General features: G+C 51.4%; 1 protein-coding gene across 2 annotated transcripts in view; it reads right to left on the bottom strand.

The window, feature by feature from the left end:
- Positions 1–18,832, bottom strand: part of LOC142444548 (phospholipase A and acyltransferase 3) — a 36,491-nt gene extending 17,659 nt beyond the window's left edge. Inside the window, exons 1-3 of one of the 2 annotated variants that reach the window (XM_075545568.1) lie at positions 18,680–18,832; positions 18,389–18,458; positions 956–1,058 (exon numbers count right to left, since the gene is read on the bottom strand). In XM_075545568.1, the coding sequence (XP_075401683.1) occupies positions 956–1,058; positions 18,389–18,403 (118 nt within the window). In that variant the 5' untranslated portion in view covers positions 18,404–18,458; positions 18,680–18,832. Of the gene's footprint in view, positions 1–955; positions 1,059–18,388; positions 18,459–18,601; positions 18,626–18,679 lie in introns of those variants that run through there. The other variant, XM_075545569.1, reaches the window with a different exon arrangement.
- Positions 18,833–26,598: the final 7,766 nt, after the last annotated feature.

Here is a 26,598-nt window from a genome sequence, read left to right on the forward strand (position 1 = left end):
CACAGCTGATTCCTGCAGAGAAGGTGGACAGGAAGGCACAAAGGACTCCCCTGTCCTCCTGGAAGCAAAGGGACCAAGCTCCCCACAGACGCTGGCTGAGCTGTGACATGAGTGAGCGCCAGTGGGGACGAGGGCACAGCCCCACCCGGAAGGAGCGACACAACTCCAGACAGGGGATCTGGGCTCTAACAGCGACAGGACAGCTGAGAGGCCAACACGGCAAGTGTCAACGTCATGGGGACCCTGGTTTGGAAGCTTAGCTGCCTGAGCTGTGACAGAACCGATCCCCGATCTTACAGCCAGCCTGCTGTGGCATCAATGCTACCTTCGTGCCAGGGAACAAAAACAACCAGGATGTGAGAAACCGGAGATGAGGTTTGCTTTCATTGGGGTTAGCAGGAGGTGTGTGTGTGTGTGTGTGTGTGTGTGTGTGTGTGTGTATTTTCTAGCTACAGGAGACACTGTAGATGTTCAACAGGACTGACCCAGTGGAGAGTGAAAGCCAGCAATATCAAATAGCATATTTGAGGAGCAAAAATACTTAGGTTATCCATCCACTTACATGAAACATTTCAGAAAATTCTCCTCCAAGTTAAGGATTTGGGGCCTCATTTTACAGGCAAGGAAATCGCGGCTGGAGGCTAGAACCGGATTCCCAGTCAAGCCTGTCTGCCCAGACACCTGTGTCCTTCCCAACGGCTTCATGTCTAAGAGCTGAACGGGGCGGATACAGAGTCAAAATCCAGCCACCACAGGAGAGCACAGCTTCCCGCCAGCTGCCCAGCCCAGCTCCTCTCCAGAAGCACTCAGGCGCCAGGGGTTCATTGGAAAACCATCGCCACACCATACAGTGGACACTCAAGAACGAGCTGCCAACTGGGGAGCAGAGCAAACCATGAGGGGCACCTGCTACCCACAGGCCTCCCCCACCTCCGTCCAGCACAGCCGGCCTTACTTGGGGGGGCCAGGTGGATCACATATCCATCGCCCACGTAGATGGCCCAGTGTCTGTAGAAAGGGCGGCATATCTCCACCAGGTCTCCAGGCTTGGGCTCTGGCTGCAAAAGCAAGGACAGGGCTGTTAGAGGCGTTTTGGTGACTTTACCCATGTGGTCATCTGGTCACATGCTCTTGAGCCCCAATGTCAGCCTCACCTCTGGAGCAGTAAATCTGTAGCATAGCCCCGCCCACCTGTCGTTGTCAAGGATACATGGCAAGCTAAGCGGTTTCTTCCTTAGCGGGAACACCTGCCTGATGGTTGCTGTTTCTTGTGATCTCATTTCGTGTCCTCTAGCTCCGATCCCAGTGTTCTGTGACGCGTTTGACAGGCATTAGCTCCCTAAATCCACACCACCATCCTGAGGTGGGCTCTGGTAGGCACCCAGTTTGTGGATGGGGACATCAAGGCTCATAGATGAGAAGGAAGTGGCTCAGGAGTGACATGGCCCAGATTGTACTCTAGGCTGGCTGCCCCCCTGCATCTTGACCATCACCCTGACCTTCACATGGATAGCACTGGTTCTTTGACCAGGGCTGCAACCTGAGACCCCCAGCAGGGGCTGCCAGAACCTGGCTCAAGGCCTGGTTGGTAAACGCCATTCGTCTCCGTCAGCGCTGCCCTCCCGGCTACTCGGTCTGATAAGAAGAGGCAGTGAGCAGACATGGGTGAGCATGTGTCTGGGGAACAGGGTGTGTGATGCCAGACTGTGCGTGCATAACAGAGTGGGTGTGTGAGGGTGTGTTGGGAGAGCGCCCGTGTGGAAACGTGTGTGTGAGTAAGCATGTGAAAGGGTAAACACCATGGGCGTGTGTGGGAGGACCTGGGCGTGAGTGCATACGTGAAGTGTGGGCGTGTGGGCTAGCGTGCAGGGCAGCTGAGAGTCCCCACATGTCAGTGGGCATGTGAGAACGTGTGTGTGGGAGCATGCGTACGTGCAAGTATGTGAGTGTGTGTGACAAGGTACATGTGTGAGGACATGAGTGTGCTTGAGAGAGAGGATGTGCATGTGAGTAGGGAAAGTGGATCTGAGGGAAGGAGGCTAACGATCAGTAAAGCCCTGTTAGAGGATCATGGGACCGAGTATGAGGACACGTCCCAGGTCCAAGGTCATTTCCATGCAGCTTCATCAAGGCCCTCATATCAGACATAGTGGGAAATGCCGAGGGGCGGGCCGGGTGTGCAGACTCGGACCTGGCTCATGGATGACGACCTTCTTGGATCCAAGTCATGCTTAGATTGCTTCAGTGAGCACGGAAAACAACCCTTTCCTCCACCAGGAGACACGGCCCACCAGAGGTGTGTGGCCCTGGCCCCTGGGTCCTCTCCCAGGTGCAGGACTCCAGAGTAACAGCCCACACTGCCCTCTGGTTCAGGGAACAGGTGAGGTGCGGCTCTGGACCACTCAGTCTATGCGGGCAGATCCAGGGAGTTTGCCCACATCCCATGGCCAAGTTCTGTGAGCCCAGGGGAGAGACTGAGTGTTCAAGGACAAGGAAGACAGAGGACCGTCCGTCATGCTGCCTCCACATGGGGTCCTCATGAGTCAAAATCGACAGCACGGCTAGGGACCCGTGTGGGATTTCTTTCTTTGTTTGTTTACTTTGGATGTGGAGGTGGGAGGGAGCTAGGCGGTTGGAAAAGACTATTACCACATAACAACACCCTTGAGGCCAGGTCCCTGGCAGTTCCCCTCTATTCCACAGAAGCATTTAAACTGCAAACAAACATCACAGATGACAAGGAGGGAGTGGGGTTGGCGGAGAACTTCTCACAGGGATTTTACAGACAAGCCAGGTTTTCTTGTTGTAGCGAGGTTAGCTTGTCTTCTCAGGGGCCACCCAGATCGGACTGAGACCCTACCGAGCAGCAGACAATGCCCTCAGATGGCAAAGCCCACCTGCTTCCTAGAAGGAAGGGGATGGCGTTCACCAGCTGTGTGCTGCGAGCCAGGAAATCTTCAAGTGTCCCCAGTGGGAAATCTCATCAGTGATCTCGCAAAGAGTCAAGAACCTAAGACAAGCAGGGCGCCACAGAGAAGTGGCAGGCTGGAAAAGAGATCATGTGATTATCATCCTATGTCACTGATAGCAGCCAGTGGGCACCCAGCCCCAAGGAGCTGACGGAGTCCCAGACAGATATTAAGCATAACAAAATCAAAAAATATATATTCTTAACTCACCGCCATCAAGTCAATGCCAATACACAGTGACCCCAGGACACGGTAGCCCCTTTGGATTTCCAACACTGTGAGTCTTTATCAGGGTAGAAAACCCCATCTTTTTCCCAAGGAGCGGCTGGTGGTTTTGAACTGCTAAACTTGAGGATCGCAGCCCAACTTGTAACCGCTACATCAGCAGAGCTCTTAGAAACACAGTAAAAGACTAAGGGGGACCCTTATAACTATCACCCAAACATTAAAAATACAATAATGGTTTAGGTAGACAAAAAATAATCATTTGGGTAATGACAAGACTATGATTTTATAACAGTGAACCACAAAAGCCAAGGGAGCAGCAAATGCATGATGCTAAGTTAAAAACAAACAAACAAACTTGGAAGGCTATTCCATTTATTGGACATTCCAGAATAGGCAAACCCCAGAACAGACCATGGATGTGGCGATTGCCGAAAGGGAGGGCTGAGTTAAAACACTTGGTTATAAACAAAAAGGTCAGAGGTTCCAACTGACCGGCAGCTCCTGGGGAGAAAGAGGAAGCAGTCTGCTTCTGTCCAGACTTACAAATGCCCTGGAAGCCCTGCGGGGCATTCTACTCACTGCTATGGGCCACTAGGATTGGCTGGGCCCAGAAGAGGGGTGGACTATGCAGGGGCATTTAGGATGTTTGGGGGATGGGCATTTGAACTTCTGAGCCAGTTTTATTTCTTAACTGTGGGCCTCACCCACTATGCCGCAACTCTGTGTTTACCAAAACTCGACAGAATTGAACGTGAAAAGGCGTGTCAGCCCTTCCCCTAAAAAGGAAAAGCATTTTGAAGTATAATGGTGACCTCGAGAGCTGAGAAAGAAAAGGTTTTCGTGGTTGCTGCTGTTTGTCAATATTCAGTCACGGTGACCTCCCCGGTCAGAGAAAACAGATGCAGATTTCCAGACACGCCAAAGCTCAAAACACACGATCCCTCAAGAAAGCTTCTTTCTGAAACCGAGGTCAAATGGAATAGGCTCACCTGTGGAGGCCTGTGCCCTGGTTCTAGAAGCAAGGAGCCAGGTGTCTGCCTAGCAGTGTGGGTGGGTCTCTAGATCCTGTTGTGAAAATCCGTTCTGCAACATCAGGCCACTTCCAGCTTCCAGAATACAAAAGAGCCTCGGATGGACCAGCGGTATTCGTCAGCCCCCACCCAAAGATATGTTCATTAAAAGCAACAGCAATAAAAGGCATCACACCAATCAGGTTAAACCCTTGCGGTGGGAGAGGGGAGTAAGGAAAGACAGCCAAGGGCACCATAAAGAGGGTCACGCAGAGGTCAACAAGGCATGGGGGACCAGCGGCAAGGGTCTGAGTGATTCATCCCACGGCGGCACCTCTAGGAAAAGCACTGCTTCATGACACCATGAGCCGGTTCCACGGACTCAAACTCGGGAATCCAAGACATCAAGTTATAAAAATAGAAGGTTAAAAACTATCTCCCAGGGCCAAAATAGGGCCTTTCTTTCTTTTTGCCCCGTCCTGAGGGCAAGACTGGGGACTTTGCACTTTGAAATGGTTTCAAAATAATCAAAAGAAGAACACTTCTTTTGTGACTCATAAAAATGAGACAAAATTCAGATTTCGGGGTCAGTGAAGTTTCGCGGGAACATATCAACCATGCCCGGTTATTTACATGTTGTTTACGGCCGCCTCTGCTGTGTGGTCATGTGTCCCCCAAAGCTGAGAACAGTGACTGTCCCAGTCCCCACCACCCCCTCGGGGTACAAAAGGATGGGGCCCTGGTGGCGCAGTGGCTACAGTTGAGCTGGCAACTGTAAGACCGGCAGTTCGAAACCACCAGCGTCTCCTCCGGAGACAGACGGAGCTTTCTGCTCCCGGACAGACCGAAGAAGGATCAATGCACTGAATGGTGGTGCTGGAGAAGACTGTTGAAAGTACCGTGGACCGCCGAGAGGACGACCCGCCTGTGTCGGACAAAGGACGGCCAGAGTACTCCTTAGAGGCACGATGGCAAGACTTGTCTTGTACACTTTGGACGTGTTGTCAGGAGAGAGCAGTCCCTGGAGAAGCACGTCATGTCTGCTAAGGTGGAAGGGCAGCAGGAAAGGGGAAGGCCCAGCTTGTCACGATAATCTCAGGCACAGGAACAATTGTGAAGATGGCGCAGGACTGGGCAGTGTCTCGTTCTGTTTATAGGGTTGCTATGGGTCAGAACCAACTCTATGGCACCTAACAACAACAACAACAACAAAGAGTTACAGCCTTGGAAACCCACAGGGGCAGCTCTGCTCTGTACTACAGGGTCCCTCTGAGCTGGCATTGACTCTATGCTAGTGAGCTTGGCTTTGACATAAAAGGACCCTTGTGGGAGAAGGAGCCAGCCCCCCACCACTAATCACGAGTTCAATAGACACAATTGTACAGTTGATATATATATATGTATATATATAATATATATATGCAAATTATATATCACCGCATCCCATGGCGAAAATTGTTAAAAAAAAGAGGGATGTCTGGTCACCTTAATATACACACACACACACACGCACACACATATACACACATATATATAATAAAGTCATTGAGAGCATGAGAGATAGAAGAGAGATTGAAATAGTGGAGTCAGACACATTTCATAGTAGCAAGGCTCACCTCAGCCCCGCTTGGTGGTCCACGTGGAGAGAGGGGGAAGGGAAGGAGGACCAGGGGAAAGGGAACAGGGGAGCGAGGACTGGAGAGGAGGGAAGCAGCCAGAGGCCAAGAGAGGCTCCCGAGAGAGAGCTCTTTATTGCTAACCTAGGCCTATATATCTTTGGGGGGTGTGCAAGCCCACTAATTACAGGTAAAGACATACGTCACAGGAAGGGGTCACACTACAGGTTATACAGCAATGAGAGGACAATCTAGGGGTGTACACGCAATAGGAAGAGGAGGGATTGGGGGTGTCCATGTAGCAAGATGGACAGATCCTAGATTCAGGATGGCAGCCTAACTTTGGATGTCACTGAGCCGTTTGGCCTGTTCCCTGGCTCAACTATAGAGCCCATTATCAGTAGGGTGTGAACTCCACCTACAGGGACCAAATGATGACTGCACGCCTTTAGGGAGAAGTAGCCCATTGTCCTCAGCAGCAGGGAGCAGGCCTACCCATGGTGGGAAGTCTGCTGAGGGCCTTCAGGGAAGTAATGACAATTATTTACCATTAGCTGCAAGCAGTGTCCTATTTGGGGGAGAGGACTTGGAAAAATCTTTCTGTTTCCCACAGGCCCTGCTTGAAGGATTCGATGTGGAGACCCCACTAAATGAACTGGGCTTTACCTTAAACTCACCTGTAGCTGAAACCCCCGAATGTGAGAAGCAGATGACTGCTGTCCCATGCTCCGAGGGTACCAGGACTACCAGACATTTACTATGTTCATGCTCTCCTTGCTTGTTGATGACATGTGTTAGCTGGTCGGCATCTTTCTACTTTCATTGAGTGAGAGCTATTGAATGTTTTGCCTTGTCATCCTCCCCCACTGTGCATGTAAATAGTGTCCAGTCACTTAACTGTTTCATCTGTACAAGGCAACAATTCATGCATTTCAATCTGCAAAGCTGGCTTACACAGGCTTAGTATTTTTTCCCTCAACAGCGGTTTACATTCTATACCACTGGTTAAATTAACAATACGATCAATGGAATGACCTTATGCCCCACTGGGATGATTCATAATGTTATCTATCACCAGATGATAATGATATCTAAAGTCAACCAGAGACATATATATATATATATATGTGACCTGTAGGTATATGAATGGATTTGGGGCTCACACTTCATTCTAGCCCTCATCTAAGAACAGTTCATTCTTACATCATGGCGGCGCTTGATGCCCGCCCTCACAAAGAGATCATCGACGATATGGGTGCTGTAGCAAAGCATGGTGAAGAAACCAGATGGCGCCTCGTTATCCAAAAGAGTCCAGGGTTGCCTTAAAACAAGCAGCCATCTAAGTGAAGTGTCGACCAAATCCACATGGAGAAAGCACACAGCCTGTGTGAAGATGCAAGGATCGCAAGTAATAAAATCTAAATCTGAAGTAGGGAAGGGTGTCAGAGCTTAGATTCTGAACACGGGTTTGCAGAAAGCTTGGATGACAGTAGAAGCCCACCGTTCATTTTCAGGGTCTTCACATGCTTTGACCCTGGGTGAATCCCCTCGGACCAGCCTTCCTGTCAGGCAGGGAGCCTGGTAAAGTGGATGAAGGCAGGTGTAGTTAGGTTAAAATGTCACACCGAATCCTTTGAGCTTCTTTTTGACCCATTGTAAAACAGTTTCAGTTTTTTAGTATTTTCACTTTCTTTTCTATTGAGGTTTTCCTTTGGTTTTTTGGGGTTTTTTTGTCACTGCTGTATTTTGTGTGCTTCTTATCTGTGTTTTGGATGACTTTCTGCATATCAAATCTAGGATAGCTAAATCTATAGAGAAAATAGCTGAATCGATCATTAGCCAGATGGCAGGGGAGGCTGAGGGGAATGAGGAACTAACAACAACAAGTATGAGAAAAAAGAAAGGTTCTATAATCGATTGCCGTGATGACTGCGGAATGTTTCTGAACATGATGAAATGACTAAATTGTAGGCCATGTGAAATATATGCCAGCAACACTATTTTCTAAAGGACACGGCCTGATCTAAAAGTAGATGTGTGTGCTGCCAGGGTGTGGAAGGGAAGGTGGGAGTTTCCCACAGTGGCAGTTTGCATGTGTCCTCACCTAGGCTGCAAACATATCCATGAGTGTGGCAGAGGATAAAGCGAGCAAGATGATGAGCACTTCTTAGACATTCCCAAACACCTTGAGAGAACCAGTTGCTGGACCCAGGGGACCAGGACTGTAGCCTCTGGGGCACCAAGGTCAGTGGGCATAAGAGTTCACGGAGAAGGTCTTCCACATCCTACTTGGGTGACCAGCAATTGGCGTCTTCAAAGCTTGTGAGCAGCCATATGAGATGCAGCCATTGGCCTTTCTCCAGCCAAGGAAAGAATGCTGATGGAAGTCTACAGACACATGGAAACAAGAGTCCAATGGGCCAATGGACCTTGAACACATCAGACCCTACAACCCTGAGATGGGAAGAGCTAAATGGTGCCCGGCTCCCACCACCAACTGCTCTGAAAAGGATCACATTAGAAGGTCCTACGCAGGTGGGAGAAAAATGTGGGGGGAAAAAACCCTTAAAATCATAAAAGAGATCAGGCTTATGGGGGAATTTCCAAGCATTGCCCTTAGTCATCACAACACCACCACCAACACCTCAATCCCCCACCCTGGTGTTGGAATATTCCATTGGCCATTTATGATCAAAAGAGTAGCATTTATTGAAGGGTAAATTTGACAGAATTAGGAAAGGGAGCCGGGAACCAAAAGGGCGGGTGTGCAATAGTGTGAATGGTCCCTTGAGGGGATTACAGCAGATACATGGAGACAAAATGCGTATGGACTGTTGAATGTCAGACTATGATCTGCTTGTAAACCTTCACCTGATTCACAATGGAAAAAAGTATAAATAAATAAATAAATAAATAAAAATAATCAAGGAGCAAACAAGTAAGTAAATAAGCGCTCATTGCCATCGAGTCGATGCCGACTCTCAGCGACCCGATAAGACAGGGTGGAGCTGCCCCTGTGGGTTCCTGAGACTGCAACTCTATGGGAGTAGAAAGCCTCATCTTTCTCCCGAGGAGCAGTGGGTGGTTTCAAACTGCTGGCCTTATGGTGAACAGCCCAATCAATACGTTAGCCCAAGAGCAGCTCTCTTCTGTCCTGTAGGGCCACTCTGTGTCAGAATAGTGGCAGTTATAAAGATTCCATCCTAGCTTCACTCAGCCTTGGTTGTATGTAAGGTTAGATGCCACACGGGGCTGCGCTGCCCTTCAGACCTGGTCACGAAGTGCCAGGAAAGCCCGCCTCTGAGCAGGGCTCAGGTGGGACCTCCGGGCAGCAGAGTGTCCATGGCTCTCCTAGGCACCCCGTGCCAATGAGAATGGCAAAGCCGAGACTCTGAGCCACGGGACTTCACAACAAAGAGCCTTTATCCCTCCACAAAAGCAGGGTCACAAAGAGCTGTGTTCCTGGCATTTCCCTTAGCAAGCAAATCGGAGTGCCGTCCTGGCCTCCGAAACTCATCCAGCACAAACAAGCAGCCCAGCCCGTCACCCATCAGGACCCTGACACCACCCAAGGACCCAGGGCCCCCCGGCCGTAACACGGGAACCTCCGGGTGGTGAGCATTCAGATGTCCAATACGCAAGTCGTTCCGCTTGGAATAGTTGAGAAGTCAAACTACACTTGAAAAATGTCCAAACGACAATGCTGGGAAGAAGGCCAGAAGCTTAGGCTTGCTCACTAACCTCTCGGGGAGCCATGGTGGCGAACAGGGTATTTATCAAACCTGTAACGGACTGTGAATCAATGAATGAATGAGCCTGCATCCACACAGCCAGCCAGCAGAGAGGACCAGGTGGGTTTGTATCCACAGATGCGGAAATGATAGCATTTTATTTACATTTAAGATACCTCTTTTATAAATATGTAAGTAACATAGCTGACACACTGTGCAGGATGTGAGGACAACACGTGTGTACAGTAAATGCAGTGGGGATGAGACCCCAGGGACTTGCATTATCTGGGTGTTTGACTTTCGTATAGGTCTGGATTATTTTTATCGTAAAAAACAATTGTTTTAATTTTTAAAACTGCTCATGTCAATCGTCATACAGTTTGTTTCATTGGAAAAGGTGGCTCTTGTCAGTCTCTGGAAAGCCCCTCCTACCTGGACCTTGTACACAGGCCCCCGCGGATGGTGCAGAAGCATCCTTGAACCTGACATGTCACATACAAACCACAGGCGGGGAGGGACACAGCAGCCTCGTTCTCAGAGTGTAGATCAGAGAAAGACAGTGTGCATCTGCTGGCTTTTCTGCAACCGTCGCGTGCTAGCGTGCATGGCTGAACGTCTTTTCGAACAGTTTGCCTTCGCAAACGTTCTTCGTCAGAAGGTTTGCTCCCTGAGCACCTGCAGGCCCACCATCTAGCCCTTCCCATGAGCAGGTCACTGCTGTGGCCCTCGGCCACTGGGCAGTGCAGTGGGTTGTGCTTGTCTCCCCACAAACTAAACTCATTGCCACTGAGTTGATTCTGACTCATGGTGACCCTGTAGGACAGGGTAGACCTTCTTCTGAAGCTGCGATTCTTTATGGGGCAGAAAGCCTCGTCTTTCTCCCTCGGAGCCGCTGTTGGTTTCAAACTGCTGACGTCATGCTTCACCACCCGACCTATCACCAGTACACCACCGACTAACCTAAAAAAGGCGCCCTGGCGGCACCCGAGCTGCAGCACTGCTGCCGCAGGCTCTTGGGGATAATAGAAAGGTCTGAGACCCAGCAGTCCGCTCCCATAAAGATTTCAGCGCTGGACACCCCATGGGGCAGTTCTACTCTGTTCTGCAGGGTCGCTGGGTGATGGCAGCCATTGTGACGACACACAGCCAGCACCACTCACCGGAGGGACAGCAGCTTGAGCCCACTCGGCAGTGCATCTGTGAGACTGACAGCCAGCAAGCCCTTGGGAGCTGCAGTCTGTAACACAGGGGGCTGTGCGGAGGGCGATCCAGCCCCACACTGGGTGTGGATTGGTGTTTGTGCTTACTTTATCACCAGCCTCCAGCGGGTCTTTGCAAACTTATTTATTCACTTAATTTTACAATTCAGTGCTCAGTGAGTTGTAAGTAGCAGACAATACCAAGCCCTGTTCCCACCTGGAAGGTTGAGCTGCTGCCAGACCCTGAGGGCCGGACCATGGGCAGAACCAGGGAGGAAAATGAGAGCCAGTTGCCAGCCGCTTTTCAGTCTCAAGGTTTCAATGAAGCAAAAGGAACGTTCAAGGGCATCCCAGAAGCATCCCATCCACCCACGCCTGGCCCCGTGGCTCTCCTCAGATGCTTTGAGTTACAATAAAATATTGTAGGTATCAAGAAGGACAGAAAGTGGCCGGGTGAGTGTGAACAGCTGTTTTCAAAGCAGAATGAGTTTCAGATTTTTGGAGTAACAGATTGCTTACGCTCCAGAGTCAGAAAACAGCAATAAAACTCACTGCCATCCAGTCGATGCCAACTCACAACCACCTCACAGGACCGGGTGGAACTGCTCCCGTGGGTGTCCGAGACCATCCCTCTTTTCGGGAATAGAAAGCATCCTCTTTCCCCCAGCACCAGGCCAGTGAGGTTCAAGCACTGGTTCTGCTACCTACTAATTACATCACCTTGGCCCAGGTATCCCGCTTCTCCAGGCCTCGGCTCCCTCATCTGTGAAATGGGCATGTTTTAGCACCTGACTCACGGGGTCACCCGGGGCTGCAAAGAGTTCCTAACACATATAAAGCCTTCAGGAAACAGGGCCGGGCAGGTAGGCAGCATTCCGGAAATGGCCATCATTGGTCCTGGGAGGGTTGCTGCTAGTTTCTACTCAGAAAGGCTGCAGATAGTCTGGAACCAGGTGAGAACCTGGACCAGGTTGTGAAACAAAGGAGAAGCCAGCTCTCCTCCCTGTCTCCCCCACTTTGACCACAGCCCGCTCCCCCTCCCCCAAGATCACCCCATGCCATGTGGAAATTCCTAAGATTCCCCAGGCCTGAGTCAGCCTCTGGGGAGGCTGTCCAGAGTTTCTTCCAGCAGACAAGACTGAAGGGCAGGGTTTCCTGGCAGGAGATTACCACGCTCCTGTGCCAAGGTTTGAATAAGAGAAGTGCGACCCGCGTCAACCCCATTTGTCTAAGGCTTCGTGCCCAGACGTGGAGCCTGCCCCCACCCGCCCTGCAGGGTCCCAGCTGACCTCTCTCATACACTCGATGCCCAGGGCGTTTGGGGGCAGTCTCTCTGTGCTCTATGGCTGTGTGACCTTCTGAAATCACTGCACGGCTCTGAGCTGGTCCAGACGACGAGGACCATTCAGATCCACTGCACAGAATTTGGGTGTGTGTGGGAAACAGAAAGATTCTCCCAAGTTCTCTCCCCCAAATATATCCCCAACTTAGCCGCTTGTGAATGACTATGCACAGAGGTATTCTCCCTAAGTAGATCAGGGGTTATTCTCCCTAAGGGTTACCAGCCATGCAGAGCCAGCAGTCACCACACCGTATCCCACAAGTAGGGCCCACTCCCTTCTGATAAGGATAGTAGTTGTCTGTTTGCTTGTAGGAGATGCCAGAGAAGTCAAGCCCGCCCAAGGGTGGCCAAGATGAGGCCGCCATCATGAATCTTGAGTCTGCCCCTCTTGTCACATGTGTACCTCTAGTTCCACCCCTTCCTATCATGTCTACACCCCTAGTTCATCCCCTTCCTGTGATGTGTGTGCCTATTGTACTGCCCCTTCCTGTGATGTGTGGTTACCTGCAATCATGCCCCCCGAAGTACATATCACCCTTGGTTAGCAAAAAACGGGGTGCTTGAGCATCCTGCCGGGTCCCTGCCCCACCTCACCTCGGTAAGATCATGGCCATCCAGGAGGTGAGCATGCTACCATGATATGTGTCTGACTCCACTAATTCAATCTCTCTTCGATCTCTCATGCTCTCTATGACTGTAATGGAATCTTTATGTATCTCAACCGTACAATTGTGCCTACTGAACCCGTGATTGGGGGGGGGGGCACCCCTTCCAACCACAGGTGAGGAATGAATAGCCTAACAAGAGCAGAAGGGAATAAAAGGACGTGTCTTGTGAGGGGTTGAGACGTCCCTGCTGAGGCCAGGGGGTTGGTGTCTGGGAGGACAAGGAGAGGGCCTGGTGGCTCTAGTCCAGAGAGAAGGTCGGCTGACCCATCATTCCTTGGCCTGCTGGGATCCTGGAGCTGACCACAGCCCTTGGGAAACAGATGGCCTCGCCTCTGCAGTCCAAAGGACACAGGACGAACATCCACTCTGCAGGAGTCTCTGCTGACCCTCAGGCCCCTGGCCTCTTCTTTGCTGGAGCTCTCAGCTCCCATGAATCAAATCTCTCCCCTGACACCTCCCCCCCGCCCCCCCCCCCCGGGAATAACAAGTATGATTCCACTTTGTAGTCTCACAGTGGCCCCATGACAGGCAGGAGTCTTGGATGGCCTGAGCTCTCAGCGCTCCTGAGAAGCGGCGCCCAGATTCTAGCACAGTGGGCCCCCATCGAAAGGCCAAGTTCGTTCCACTCTATCAAGAGAGTCACAACAAAGCCCCCACCCTGAGAACGACCCATTCCCTCGGCTGTCTCTGTGTCACTGAGCTCAGGACGCAGAATGCCTGTTGCTGGAGGCTCTCTGCCTCCGGTCTTCAGCCCCATGGCCGGGACTGTTGAGCTAACTCCACCCGAAGGCCTGCTCAGGGTTCATATGAAGCTCACCGATGAGATTTGAGCAGAATGTGAAGGGCCAGGACTGGCCTCGCTCACCATCATGCAACCTTCTGACACAGGTAACGTCCTGAGAAGAGATCTGTGACCCAAAGGGACAGGATACTTCCTCCTGTAGGCCACCCAGTCCCCTGCCCCTCTCAAGTGTAGAGCCCTAGGGACCTGTAGTTCAGATTGCCTTGTGAGCTGAGCAGAGACCCACCCAGCCTGCCAATCAAAGCAGGGGATCATAAAGAAGTCAGTAGGAGGAGTCTAGGGCCAGAGGGCAGGGGAAGGCCCCGAGATTTCCTCTTATTAGTGCTGAAAAACGAGGAGGTTACTCTGAGGACTAAGGTGCACCTGAGCCAAGCCATAGCATTTTCAATTACTTCATATGCGTGTGAAAGTTGAACAGTGATTAAGGAAGACTAAAGAAATATGAATGCCTTTGAACCACGGTGCTGCCGAATGAACAAACAATTCTGTCTTGAAAGAAACAGAGGCAGAATGCTTCTTAGAAGCAAAGATGGAGAGACTTGTCTCGTGTAATTTGGACATGGTATCAGGAGAAACCCGTCCCTGGAAAGAGCATTGTGCTCAGTAGAGGGGCAGTGAAAGAGAGGGTGGGCTTTTATTTCCTCCTCTTTAATACACAGGTTAGAGGCCCTGGTGGCAGGGTGGTTCTGCGTTGGGCTGCAATCCACAAGATCGGCTGTTCAAAACCACCAGCAGCTCCTCAGGAAAAAAGAGGCAGCTTTATAGCCCCAGAAACAGACTCAGAAACTCACAAGGACAGTTCAACTCTGTCCTGTAGGGTGGTTATGAGTCAGAATCGACTCATGGCAGTGAGGTTTTGTTTGTTTGCTTGTGTTTGTTTAGCCTGCCCCATGAAGTTGATTCAGACAACGCCTGGTGAGTTCTACAGTCGGCTTCTAACTCACACAGACTCAAAGTCAGTTCCTCCTGGCCCCAGCGGGTGGTGCGTAGTGTTTCACCTGGGGTACGACCACATGTTCTGTGTTTAAACAGGACTTGGGGCTCCAGGGAAAAACGAAAAGAGCGAGGTTTAAAGACCGGGGTCATTTTCACCAAGGACTTGACCTTCATTTCAAAGCAACAGATGAAATGGAAGTTGGTATTCGCTGTCACCCAGCCACGTGCACTGGCGTTTGCAGGAGGAGACAAACTGGGAGCTCCGCCAAAGAAGACGGAAATGTGTGATTGTCTGGTGAACAGATCTGAGTGGAAGTGCTTCAGATGGAGAGCTGTTCAAAGTCACTACCCACCCACTAAGGTGGCATAGTGATGACACATTCAAAACCACCAGGTGCCAGCAGGAGAGAGCCATGGCTTGCTGCTCCCCCATAAAGGGTCAGTCACAGAAACCCACAAGGCAGCTCTAGTCTGTCCTATGGGTCACTGGGAGTCAGCATCGCCTCGGGGCAGTGAGTGAGGCCCACTAAGGAGTCCTGGGGGTGCAGTGTATTAAGTACTGGTCTGCTCCACTAAAGGGTGGCTCTGATCTTTCTTTCTTTCAATACTTTTATTGGGGCTCTTACATCTCTTATCACAATCCATGCATACGTTCATCCAGCGTGTCAAGCACATCGGCACAAGGGCCGCCATCATCATTTTCAAAGCATTCTCTTCCCACTTGGACCCCTGATATCAGCTCCCCATTTCTTCCCCTTCCCTTCCCCACCCACCCTCTCTCACGAACCCTGGGTAAGTTATAGATTAATATTCCCATATCTTACATCATCCTCCGTCACCCTCACCCACTTTTCCATTATTCGACCCCCTGGAAGGGGGTTATAGATTGATCCTTGTGATCAAGACCCCCTTATTCCCCCCACCATCCCTTAATCCTACTGGTATCTCTCTTTGTTGGCCCTGAGGGGTTTATCTATCCTGGATTCCTTGTGTTGCAGGCTCTTATCTGTAGCAGTGTGCACACTCTGGTCTAATCCGATTTGTAAGGTAGAATTGAGGTCATGATAGTGGGGGTAATGAAGCACCAAAGAACTAGAGGAAAGTTGTGTTTCATTGGTGCTATACTGCACCCTGACTGGCTCACCTCTTCCCTGTGACCCCTCTGTGAGGAGATGTCCAATTGTCTACAGATAGGCATTGGGACACCACTCCATTGCCCCTCCTCCCCCTTCACCTTGGGCATGGTTTTGTTCTGGGTCTTAGATCCCTGATACCTGATCCCATTGATACCTCATAATCACACAGGCTGGTGTGCTTCTTCCATGTGGGCTTTGTTGCTTCTCAGCTAGATGGCCACTTGTTTATCTTCAAGCCTTTAAGACCCCAGACACTATATCTTTTGATAGCTGGGCACCATCAGCTTTCTTCACCACATTTGCTTAGGCACCCATTTGTCTTCAGTGACATGTCAGGAAGGTGAGCATCACAGAATGCCGGATTGTTAGAACGAAGTGTGCTTGTGTTGAGGGAGTAATTGAGTCGAGGCCCAATGTCCATCTCAACCTTAATTCTTAACATATAGATATGAGTACATAGTTCTATTCTCTGCTCATTATTTATGTATTTGCACATGTACCTGCCTGTATTTAGACCTCTACAAATATCCCTTGCTCCTGGTTCTTTCCTCTGTTTCCTTTTTACTTCCCTCTTTTCCCACCATCATGTTAGGCCTTCATTCGGGTTTAGTAATTCCTCCCTGCTACATTGCCCTTAATTAAGCCCCTCTAGGCATCCTAAGACCTTCCTTCCATTGCTTATAGTTCACTTGTTGTCCCCTTGTCCCTGGGTTGGTTAACCCCATTTCCTTTCTCCTACCCCCACTTCTTGCTTATAGTTCACTTGTTGTCCCCTTGTCCCTGGGTTGGTTAACCCCATTTCCTTTCTCCTACCCCCACTTCTTGCTTATAGTTCACTTGTTGTCCCCTTGTCCCTGGGTTGGTTAACCCCATTTCCTTTCTCCTACCCCCACTTCTTGCTTATAGTTCACTTGTTGTCCCCTTGTCCCTGGGTTGGTTAACCCCATTTCCTTTCTCCTACCCCCACTTCTTGCTTATAGTTCACTTGTTGTCCCCTTGTCCCTGGGTTGGTTAACCCCATTTCCTTTCTCCTACCCCCACTTCTTGCTTATAGTTCACTTGTTGTCCCCTTGTCCCTGGGTTGGTTAACCCCATTTCCTTTCTCCTACCCCCACTTCTCCCCTATCCCCCTGGAACCATTGGTCCTGTTCATCTCTGAATCACCATATTTATCTTCTCTAGAGAGCCATGCAGATATATTAATAAGTGCAAAAACCAGACGAAGCCAAATAAAACAAAAAATGAAGTCAAAACCAACAAAGCAATAACAGCAACAGCAAAACGCAAGAACAAAATAACAAAAAGCCACCGACAAAAACGGAAAAGCCTATAAGTAGTTCAAGGTCTGTTTGTTGGCCTCCACGAATGTGTTCCGCCTTTGATCTTTTACCTAACTAATGTGACAAGTTGGTTTCAATGCACAGTGACCGTGTAGGACAGAGCAGCACTTGCCCTGAGTGTTTCCCGGTTGTACATTCTTAAGAAAGCTAAATGCTGCATCTGTTGTCTCCAGCAGAGCTCCTGGTGGGTTCAAACCACCAACCTTCCATTTTTGCCGCCAAGCACTTTAACCACTGCACCACCAGGGCTCCTTTCAAAGGCACTTGAAGTGATCTTCTTGGAACTATACACTGGCAATTTCTGGAATTTAGCATGAAATCATTTTTTTAAATACATCTCTGCCAGCCCTGTAATAAAGCCTCAGGCTTTCCCAACGATTAATGTAGCTGTTACTTTATGTGGAAGAATCTTTCCAAAGCCACACTGATGACAAATATCCCTCTCTCGTGGGTGAGAGACTGACAAATATAGCTCGATCGATGCCTGAACACGGACAAACAAACAAGATCCACTTTGATAAAGACGTGGACAATTTTTCAGACGGAAACAGAAACGATTGTGTTTGTCTTCTTTGCTGAAATCAACCTGTACGTAGACGCCTACCCTTCCCCAAAAATACGCGAATCCAATGTAAAACTATCCATCCATTGCTGTCTGTGTAGCAAAATTTAGTTTCAGTCTACTCTTTTACTGGCATGATTACATGCATGCCATGCAGTGAGGTGAAAGGCCAGCATTTCCTTTGGGGACTTTCGTAGTCTTTCCACGATTGTTACCAAAAATAAAGTTGCTGGCCAGAGCAGAGGGGTGCTTTTAAACGACCAAAGCCTCCCAGTGTCAAATACACCTTAGGCTGTCACTCGAAGCTCGGTGTTCAGCACTTTGCTGAAACAGACTAACAGTCGTGAATTGGGTCCGAGCACCGAGGTGTGCGCCCGGTGCTGTTTCCAAGCACTTTCCAAGTATTCCGTCCTAGAGCCCAGGGCAAGACGCGGTCTAGGGGTGTCAACCTCAGAAGTCCCTGCCCTGAGAGCTGGTTCAACCGAGCGCTGGGAACTTGCAGGCTGGCCCCTGGTCACGCGCGGTGTCCCTTGAGGCTGGAAACAGTCCCTACAAAGCTGAGAAAGCCGCAGGGAGCCTGCTGGGGTCAGGGACAGGGATCCGGACAGTCCAGGGGAGGCGGGGTTCGCTTCTGCTGGCTCAGCCCGGGAGGCCGGGGAGGGAGCTAGGCCGGCGCGCGCAGGCGCACTGAAGCAACTATGCTCGCAGGTGGAGTTGACTCCCACGGGACACCTGTTGTCTGGCAGTGGGTGGCGGTGTGGTCCCACGTCCTCCAGGACCCTCTCTTAGAGATGAACTCAAACTCCGCCCCCCAGCCACCCCGAAAACCGCCCCCCCCGCCCCACTTACAATGGGTGCGCGCATCTTGTCCCCAAAGCTGGGCGGCTGGTCGGAGTCGCTGGGTCAGCTGCTGAAGTGCCTGGGGCAGAGAGACAGGGATTCAGGCTGCTGCCAGCAGTAAACATCGTCTCCTGACCCCAGGGGACGATGGCTGCCGGCGGGGAGGCCCCGGCCCTGCCACCCTGCCGACACCCCCAGGAGCGGGCCGGGATCGCCCCAGACCTGCGGGGCGCCTGTGTCGGCTTCCCAGGTCCACGACTAAGCCCGGCCCCAGGGCGGGACCGCCTCCGCGCGCCTCACCTTCTCTAAGTCACCTGGGAACCGCTCGCGCACTTCGAGGTCTGGGGAGGCTGAGCCGCGCCACCGCACAGGGACTGGCTTTAATGGCCGCAGGCCCGGCCCTGGCCAGCGTGAGGTCACCCGGCCCCTCCCCACAGAGCGCCCTGCCAGGCCAACCGACAGCCTGCTCCTGCCGCTGGGCAGGGACCTGCCAGCCTGCCTGCCACGCGGCGCCCCCTGAGCAAGAAGGAGCTTCGTAAGCCATCCTTTTAAAGGCCACTCTCCCACGAAGTTGTTTTATTTTTCTTTTTACACTTTTTATTGCGAAATGGATACGGATTTGCAAAGCAGATCATCCGTTTCACTTTCCATGCACACGCAGTTTGTTTGCTCGCATTCATCCTAAGATTTTCCGAAGCCCCACTTGGGAGTTGACTCTCAGGGCAGAAGACTGGGGTCTCAGTCATGGGCTAGCCCCCCCCTGAATCCTGCACAAACCCTGGCACATTGAAGCTCTTGCATGGCTGGATGATCCAGGGAGTGAATGAGTGAACGACCAAACACAAGCTCCCCCCCCACCCCCCCCCCCACCCCCACCCCCGCAACTGCAATCCAGTGGATTCTGACTCACAGCGACCCTATAGAACAGGGCAGAACTGCCCGTGGGTTTCAGAGACAGTAGCTCTCTCCGGGGGTAGAAAGCCCTGACCTTGGTGTCTGTTCACCATGATAATGCAGTTAGTGAGCACAGGGGGGGTACAAGGTGGAGTGGTAGCAGGCGAGGAAAGCCCTTCATGCCTGACCGTTTTCCAATTGCTTATTTCTTGTATTCTGGGGGGGCTGGCGTCAGTACAGAGAAGCCATCACCTCGGATGGCAGCTTTTAAAAGTCGCCCCCCCCCCAGCAAACCCTCCCCCCCGCCCGACATTGTAATTCCTTTAACTTGTTTCCAGCATTCCCAGGTAGGCCAAGGTGTCCGACAGAAAAGCCTTGGGTTCGCCCTCCAGGGGCTCTGGCTGGTGTTCACAGAAGGGAGGGCAGAGCCGGGGCAGCTGGCTGTGGTGAGGCTGACCTGGCTGGGGTGGGACGGAGAAGTCAGCTTGTTCACACGCTCACTCCGACTGCTTGCCCTAAGCACACCCTGCCTCTCAGGATCTCTTTCTGGAGGCTTATTGATGCATGTCTGGCTCTCAATTCCAACAGTTCAATGAAGATTTAATAAAATGGTAGGTTCTACTTAAAAAAAAAAAGAGTAGGAGGCCTCATCTATCTCAAGGAACAGCTGGTGGCTTTGAACTGCTGACCTTGCACCTAGCAGCCCCAAACTTGTAACCATTACACCACCAGGGTTCCTCCTGGGAGTGCTTACTAATCTGTATATCCACGTCACTCCAGGGCCAGCTCTGTGCTTTGGAGCCAGGCTGCTTGGTCAGATGCTGGCCCAGCCCTGTACTTACTAGCTGTGTGGCCCAGAGGACACTCCCCCTTTGAGCATCTGTAAAATGGGGTGATGCTGATAGTCATAAGAATGCCACCCTCAAAGGAAGAGCAGTTAATTAGATGATGCCTACAGAGGGACGAACCCGAGACCTGGCACGTGGGAACTCCAGAGGACACACGTGGGTCAGGGAATTACTTGGCCTGGCCCTTCTAGTCACCGTTTTTTGTAACTCACCAAATGCCTGGCCAGAACCATGCAAATACGAGGCGCTTGTGGCCCACCAAGCGGATTGGATATCTTGTTAATGGTATGCATACGGTGCTTGACAGCTGGAGTCATGCAAGCATGGTGTAGGGAACCCTAACATGCAGATTGGTCAGCCTTGCCATCTCACTGGGCTTAACCTGAGCCATCGCAGAGACAAGAAGTGGGGGGAACTCTCAGGACCACCATGAAAGAAGAGCCAGAAGTGAACCCAGGGTCCCTGCACTGAGAGCCTCCTTGACCCAGGAGATGGAGAGTGGTGGCCCTGGATCAGGTCACAGGTGGTGAGAAACAACGAGACGCGGTGGCAGCAGAGCTGAGGCTGGCATGAGACAGAACAGTGAGCTTCCAGTCCACAGAGTGAGAAAGCCAAGCACCTTTGGGAAGAAGGCTTGCTGGTGGGGTGGGAGGCCTCTGAGCGCTTGGTGGGTCTGAGTTTGCCGATCTACAGAGCTAGAGCTGAGAGCTTTGGGGTCAAGGCTTCCTGGTGAAGTGGGGTGGGTGCCTCTGAGCACTTGCTGGCAGAGCTAAGAGAACATTGCCACATTTGCCCAAGCAGGGCAGAGGCCAAGGGGCCGAATGAAACCAAAGACCAGAGAGAGACATGCACTGCTTGAGTGGAAGCTTCCTGATGGAAGAACTGTAACCTGAGTGGTTTCTGATCCAAAATTGTAACCTTGAACATCCCCTAAGACCCCCATAATGATAAATCTCTTCCAGGAGTACGCTGTGCCCATTGCCCAGCGCACCAGAGAAGCCAAACGCGGTGGGAGGGATGGTGTCAAAATCAGTCCAAAGGCCAGAAAGTAGAGGAGAGGCATGCCTGACCTCTGCCTCCTGGGAACCGGCCTGGGGCTGTTTACATTGAGTCTTCCCCCTCTCCCCCAGAGGTCAGACACCTCCTCCGTGCCATTTTTTTTTACACATCAGCTGTTATTAATATGAGGAACGGCACGTGCTCATAAACATCAGGTGATATTCACCAGCTCCCCCCGCAGAGAGGCAGAAGCAATATAATCATGGAGCTTGCGTGCATGATGATGGGCCCGCTTGAGCGTGCTAAGCCATCTGTGAATTCAGACTAAGATGAAGTAGAGGGAAACAGACTGATGCCTGCCCCTCCCTCCCTCCCTCCCTCCCTCCCTCCCTCCCTCCCTTGGTTTCAGAATCGCTTGGCTCTTGGCAAATTTTTTTCCTTTTTCCTGTTGCTCATCTGGGCAGGGAGTGTGTGGGGATTGTGTTGGAGGGGAGAGGGGGAATCTTCACTAAATAAGAATATCCAAATGTGGCATAGCCTCCGTCGGGGTGTACCACTGCTGACAGTGGGTCCCATTTCCCCAACCCTCCTCCCCTTGCTCCTCGGACGTGGCCCTTCCTCTCATGTGCTTTGGACATGCTGTCGTCAGCAGAGAGCAGGCCCTGGAGAGGGACTCGAGGGTCAGTGGGAAAGAGGCAGCCCCTCAGTGAGCTAGATTGACACAGTGGCTGCAACAAGCGGCTCTGATATTGGGACGATTGTGGGCCACACAGCGTTTTGCTCGGTTGAACCCAAGGTCACATCGCTGTGAGTTGGAACTGCCTGGATTGCACGTAAGAACAACTCTTGCCCTGAGACTTTGTTAGCTAGCTAGATTTAAGGGGGGGAGGGGGCTGTCCCTCCCATGCCTGCAAAGGCCCCCAGAGAGCAGGTTGGAAAGAAATCAGGCAACCATTAGACATCTATGAAGCCCCCAAACTGAGCATGATCATATTCAAGCCCCTGGAGCCAGATGGGAGGTACACCTGGGCACCCAAACTAGGCCCAGGCTCATGATATCACCCAGGTGGGCTTAACCTAGCCAATCAGGTCAACCAATACCTTCAACCACGCCTCCCCCAGCCAGGAGTGGGCGAGAACTAAGGCAGGGGGCACGCTCTTATACGCCCTCACCCCCTGCTCTCTCAACCTCTGCGTCCCTGGGATTTCCCAGGAATTCCACACGTGTGGGTGCTCTTTTCCACGGGGTCTGGAGCACCCGAAATTTGTCCGTTCCTTCTTAAAACTCACTTGGATGACAATCGGACTTCGATGCAAAGAACCGCGTGCGGTGTGACCCACTCCAGAATCCTAACACATTCTGGACTCTTCAATTGACGCCAAGTCAAAAATGGCAGCCGTGGCATCGTCATGGGGCCAGACGCATGTTCTCTTTCAATGTTTGAGTTTAGGGAACGGAAGACGTCTAAGGGGGCATCATCGGGGCTGTCGCGTGTGAACAGGGTAAGGCTTGCCTAGGAAATGGTCATCAGAGAGCCTCAGAATGGGCGGGTGAATTGTCATCATGGGAAAAACACAGTTCTTGGTGCAACGTCCCTGACGTTTTCCTCCCGAATGTAGTTTCAGATTTCCTTGAAAACTTCCTTGTAACCCGCTGCGATCGTCTGCATCTCTCAGAAAATCGGTCACAAGATGATCCCTAAAGCAGCCCCCCCAAAACAGTTGTCCTAACCTTTGAGCTGGTTTCTCTGCCTTCAATTTGACAGGCCCCTCAGAGGCCCTTGGGGATCACTGTTTTTATTGGACATTTCGTTTGTTTTGTGGGACTAGAGTGAGAGGAAGATGGGTATGTTACTGAGAGCACTTCCCACAGGCTTTGAAGACCCTCGGCGTCAGCGCCTAAAACCAGAGGCACTGCAGCGAGAACCCTGGTTTTGTCCTAAGCCTGGAACTCATCCGTTTGTCATCTTGAGTCCCCACATTCAGTTTCTGACCCCCAATACAGCCAGGGGAAGTCTCCCGGAGCCTAGCCCTGCTGGTTCTGGAAGCCAGGGAGGAGAGGCTGCCCATGAGACAGGCAGGCAGATGCAGCCAGGAGCACACCAATGCAGAAGGAAGGCAGGCTCGGGAGGGCTCCCCTCAAGACCAGGACAGGGAAACCAAGAGCTAGCGCCGCAGTCCTCCCCAACTCTGGCCTGACGGACCAGCAAGAGAGGCCACCACTCCTCTGGAGAAAGCCCAGGCTTTCTACTCCTGTAATGTTACAGTCTCAGAAACCCACGGGGGCAGTTCTACCCTGTCCTGTAGGGTCACCACGAGGTGAAATAGACTCCCAAGGCAGTGAGCTTTTAACATTGATCATTGCAGATGTTACTGTCGATGTTTAGCTCATCTGCTGAACGGATCAAACGGACACTAACTCTGATGGCGAGTCAGCCCGTTCCCCACTTCTCTTTTATCTTTGCCACATTAAAAACCAGCAACCCCACCTCTGCCCCTGTACTGCCTTCGAGCCCCTTTCGACTCATAGTCATCCTGTAAGACAGCATAAAACGTCCCCTGTGGATTTTTGAGAGGGTAACTCCTTACGGGAGTAGAAAGCCCGGTCTTTCTCCCACAGAGCATCTAGTGGTTTCGAACTGCTGACCTGGCAGCCCAAAGCATAACCATTACACCACCAGGGCTCCTCCTTTACCTCACAGGCTGAATAAAACGCTGTTTCCCTCACGGTTAGAACTTCATGGTGATGTCTCCATAAGTCGGACCGTCAAGAACCATCAGGCATTTGAAGTGTGACCACGCTCCTTGGATGACGCTTCGTGAATAGGCCAGTTCTGACAAATAGTTCTAACCAGCAAAGCCAGGCTTTTGTGAGCAAAAGGTCAAGTGTAGCCTCCAAACATCTCCTTGGGTCGGAGTGCCCAGGTTCTGACGCAGTTAGCCTGTGGAAGGGCTCGGGCAGCAGGGAGGGGGCTGACTGCAGCGGAACCTTGCCATAAATTCAGACTGTGGGAATCACCTCATCTGGTGTCAATTGAAGGATTAAGAGTGTGGGGGCGGAGTCTAGGCTGTCAATCTCGAGAGAGCCAATGAGACTGCTGTGTGGGCCTGGCCTTCTCCTCTGAGAATTCTGGGAGATCTGGTACTTCCTCCTTGCAGGCAGAAGACACTTCTCTCTCTCTCTCTGCTACTCCCTGGGAGACACGGCAGAAGACAAGCCACATGGACGCAACCATACCTCAGAAGTCGGAGAAGCCACAGAGAGACCCCTGCCAGCACTGAGATGTTTCCAATGACACTGGATTCAAAGGCTTTCTACCCACCGGCCTGTGATCTTCTGCATTCGGCATCATTGCATATGTTTCCTGAGTGTGAAAAGGATTTTATAGCTTGATACCAGAAATAGGGGCTAATATCGGATTTATGGATTTGATCTGGGCTGGGATGTTGTCTCAATGTTCCATTGCTCCTGTATATAAACCCCTTTCTTATATGTGTGTCCATGGATTTGTTTCTCTAGTCCACCCAGACTAACACAGAGACCCTATTTCAAGTCCTTCCAATTAAGCCCCTGATGTTTGCTAAAATCAGGCGTGTGGGCGAACGATGGGGCTTTCTACTCCCGTAAAGCGTCTCAGCCTCGGGAACACACCAGGGCAGTGCTACCCTGTCCTACAGGGTCAGCTGCGTCGGCATCAACTGGATGGCAGAGTGTGTTTGTTTGTTTGAAGGCTTGCTAATCATTCCACAAGCTTAATTACACAACCAAGCAACACGTTTTTCATTGCCATCGCAGAGGTGGCAAGAGTGTCTCCCTAAAGAGGGTCTTGACACCAGACCCTCAGCAGAAATTCCCCATGTAAGCAGATGTCAGGAAAAGGTCTGCCCCAGGGCCACCGGGACATCTTGTGAGCTGGGAAAATCCTGTGTGACAACCCAGTGACCACCCTGGAATCCCCTGAAGTATGTGTACTTTTGCATTTGTGTGCTGCTCCTGGTCCCTGTCGCCCTCTATAAGCCAATCCTAGCGAAAGCCCTCTCTTGGTGATGACCTACTGCTCCGATTGTTATGACTCCAAGCAGAACATCGCCACTGGAAGTTCCCTGGAAACCCTGTAAAACCCGAGTCGCGCTGCCTCGGGGACCTTCCCTCGGTGTGTCCCTCACAGCTTCCTGGTTCACGTGACATCGAGCCTTCGTAAACCTCTTTTGCTTTCAATCATGCACGTTTCCCACCCCTAGCCCTCGGGAAAAATCCCCATTGAGAGGTCCTGCAGAGTGTCTGCTACACATGTATCTGCAAGGAAGCCATCTCCACTTCCTCTTGCAGAACACTCCACTGCCTAAGCTATCTCAGTCCACGCCTCAGGTTGGCTAACTGGCCCGATCGGGGGACAGTGCAGAGGAACGTGTCGTGGTTGGTCTGTGCTACGTCTGGTGAAAATGCCCATCACAGAACCCCATCCCCCTGGCATGTGGGGGGCACGTGGCCAAGATGTGGTTCCCTGTGGCACTGGACCAGAAGGGGCAGTTATTGAATGTGGCTGTTCTAGCCAAAGTCTCTGATGTCTTCCAAAGGGCCCTTTCCTGCTTGGGTCTGGTAAGATGGTGGGACGGGCACTGAGGGGGTACACCTGTGAGCAAATGGGATGGCGTCCCTGGAGTCGTCCCGCTGTGTATAAATGGAAGCCTTCTGCTTAGAAAGACTGCCTTTTTGTAATTTTTAAAAGTCATTTTATTGGGGTTCATATAACTCTTATCACAATCCACACATACATCAATTGTGTAAAGCACACTTATACATTCGTTGCCCTCATCATTCCCAACATTCGCTTTCTGCTTGGGTTCCTGGAATCAGCTCCTCATTTCCCTTTTTCTCTTCCCCCTCCCTCCCCGCTCCCCACTCCCTCGTGAACCCTTAACAATTTATAAGTTAGTATTTTATCTTACTTATACTGCCCAGCATCTCCCTTCACCCACTTTTCTGTTGCCCATCCCCCAGAGAGGAGGTTATAGGTAGATCCTTGGGATCGGTTCCCCCTTTCTATCCCCCCTTCCCTCCTGGTACTGCCACTCTCCCCGCTGCTCCTGAGGGGTTCATCTGTCCTGGATTAACCTGTGTTTCCAGTTCCCATCTGTACCGCTGTGCATCCTCTGGTCTAACCAGGTTTGCAAGGTAGAATTGGGATCATGATAGTTGGGGGGAGGAAGCATTTAAGAACTAGAGGAAGGTTGTGAGTTTCCTTGTTGCTACACTGCACCCTGAGTGACTCATCTCCTCCCCACTACCCCTCTGCAAGGGATGTCCAGCTGTCTACAGCTGGGCATTAGGTCCCCATCACGCGCCTCTCTCATTGACCATGATATGATTCCCCCCTCACCTTTGTTGCTTAAAACCTGGTCCCCTAGGCCCTTCATGATCACACATGTTGGTGTGCTGCTTCCATATGGGCTTTGTTGCTTCTGGGCTACATGGTC

This window comes from Tenrec ecaudatus, chromosome 4, assembly GCF_050624435.1.
Source record: "Tenrec ecaudatus isolate mTenEca1 chromosome 4, mTenEca1.hap1, whole genome shotgun sequence".
Classification (NCBI taxonomy): Eukaryota; Metazoa; Chordata; class Mammalia; order Afrosoricida; family Tenrecidae; genus Tenrec; species Tenrec ecaudatus.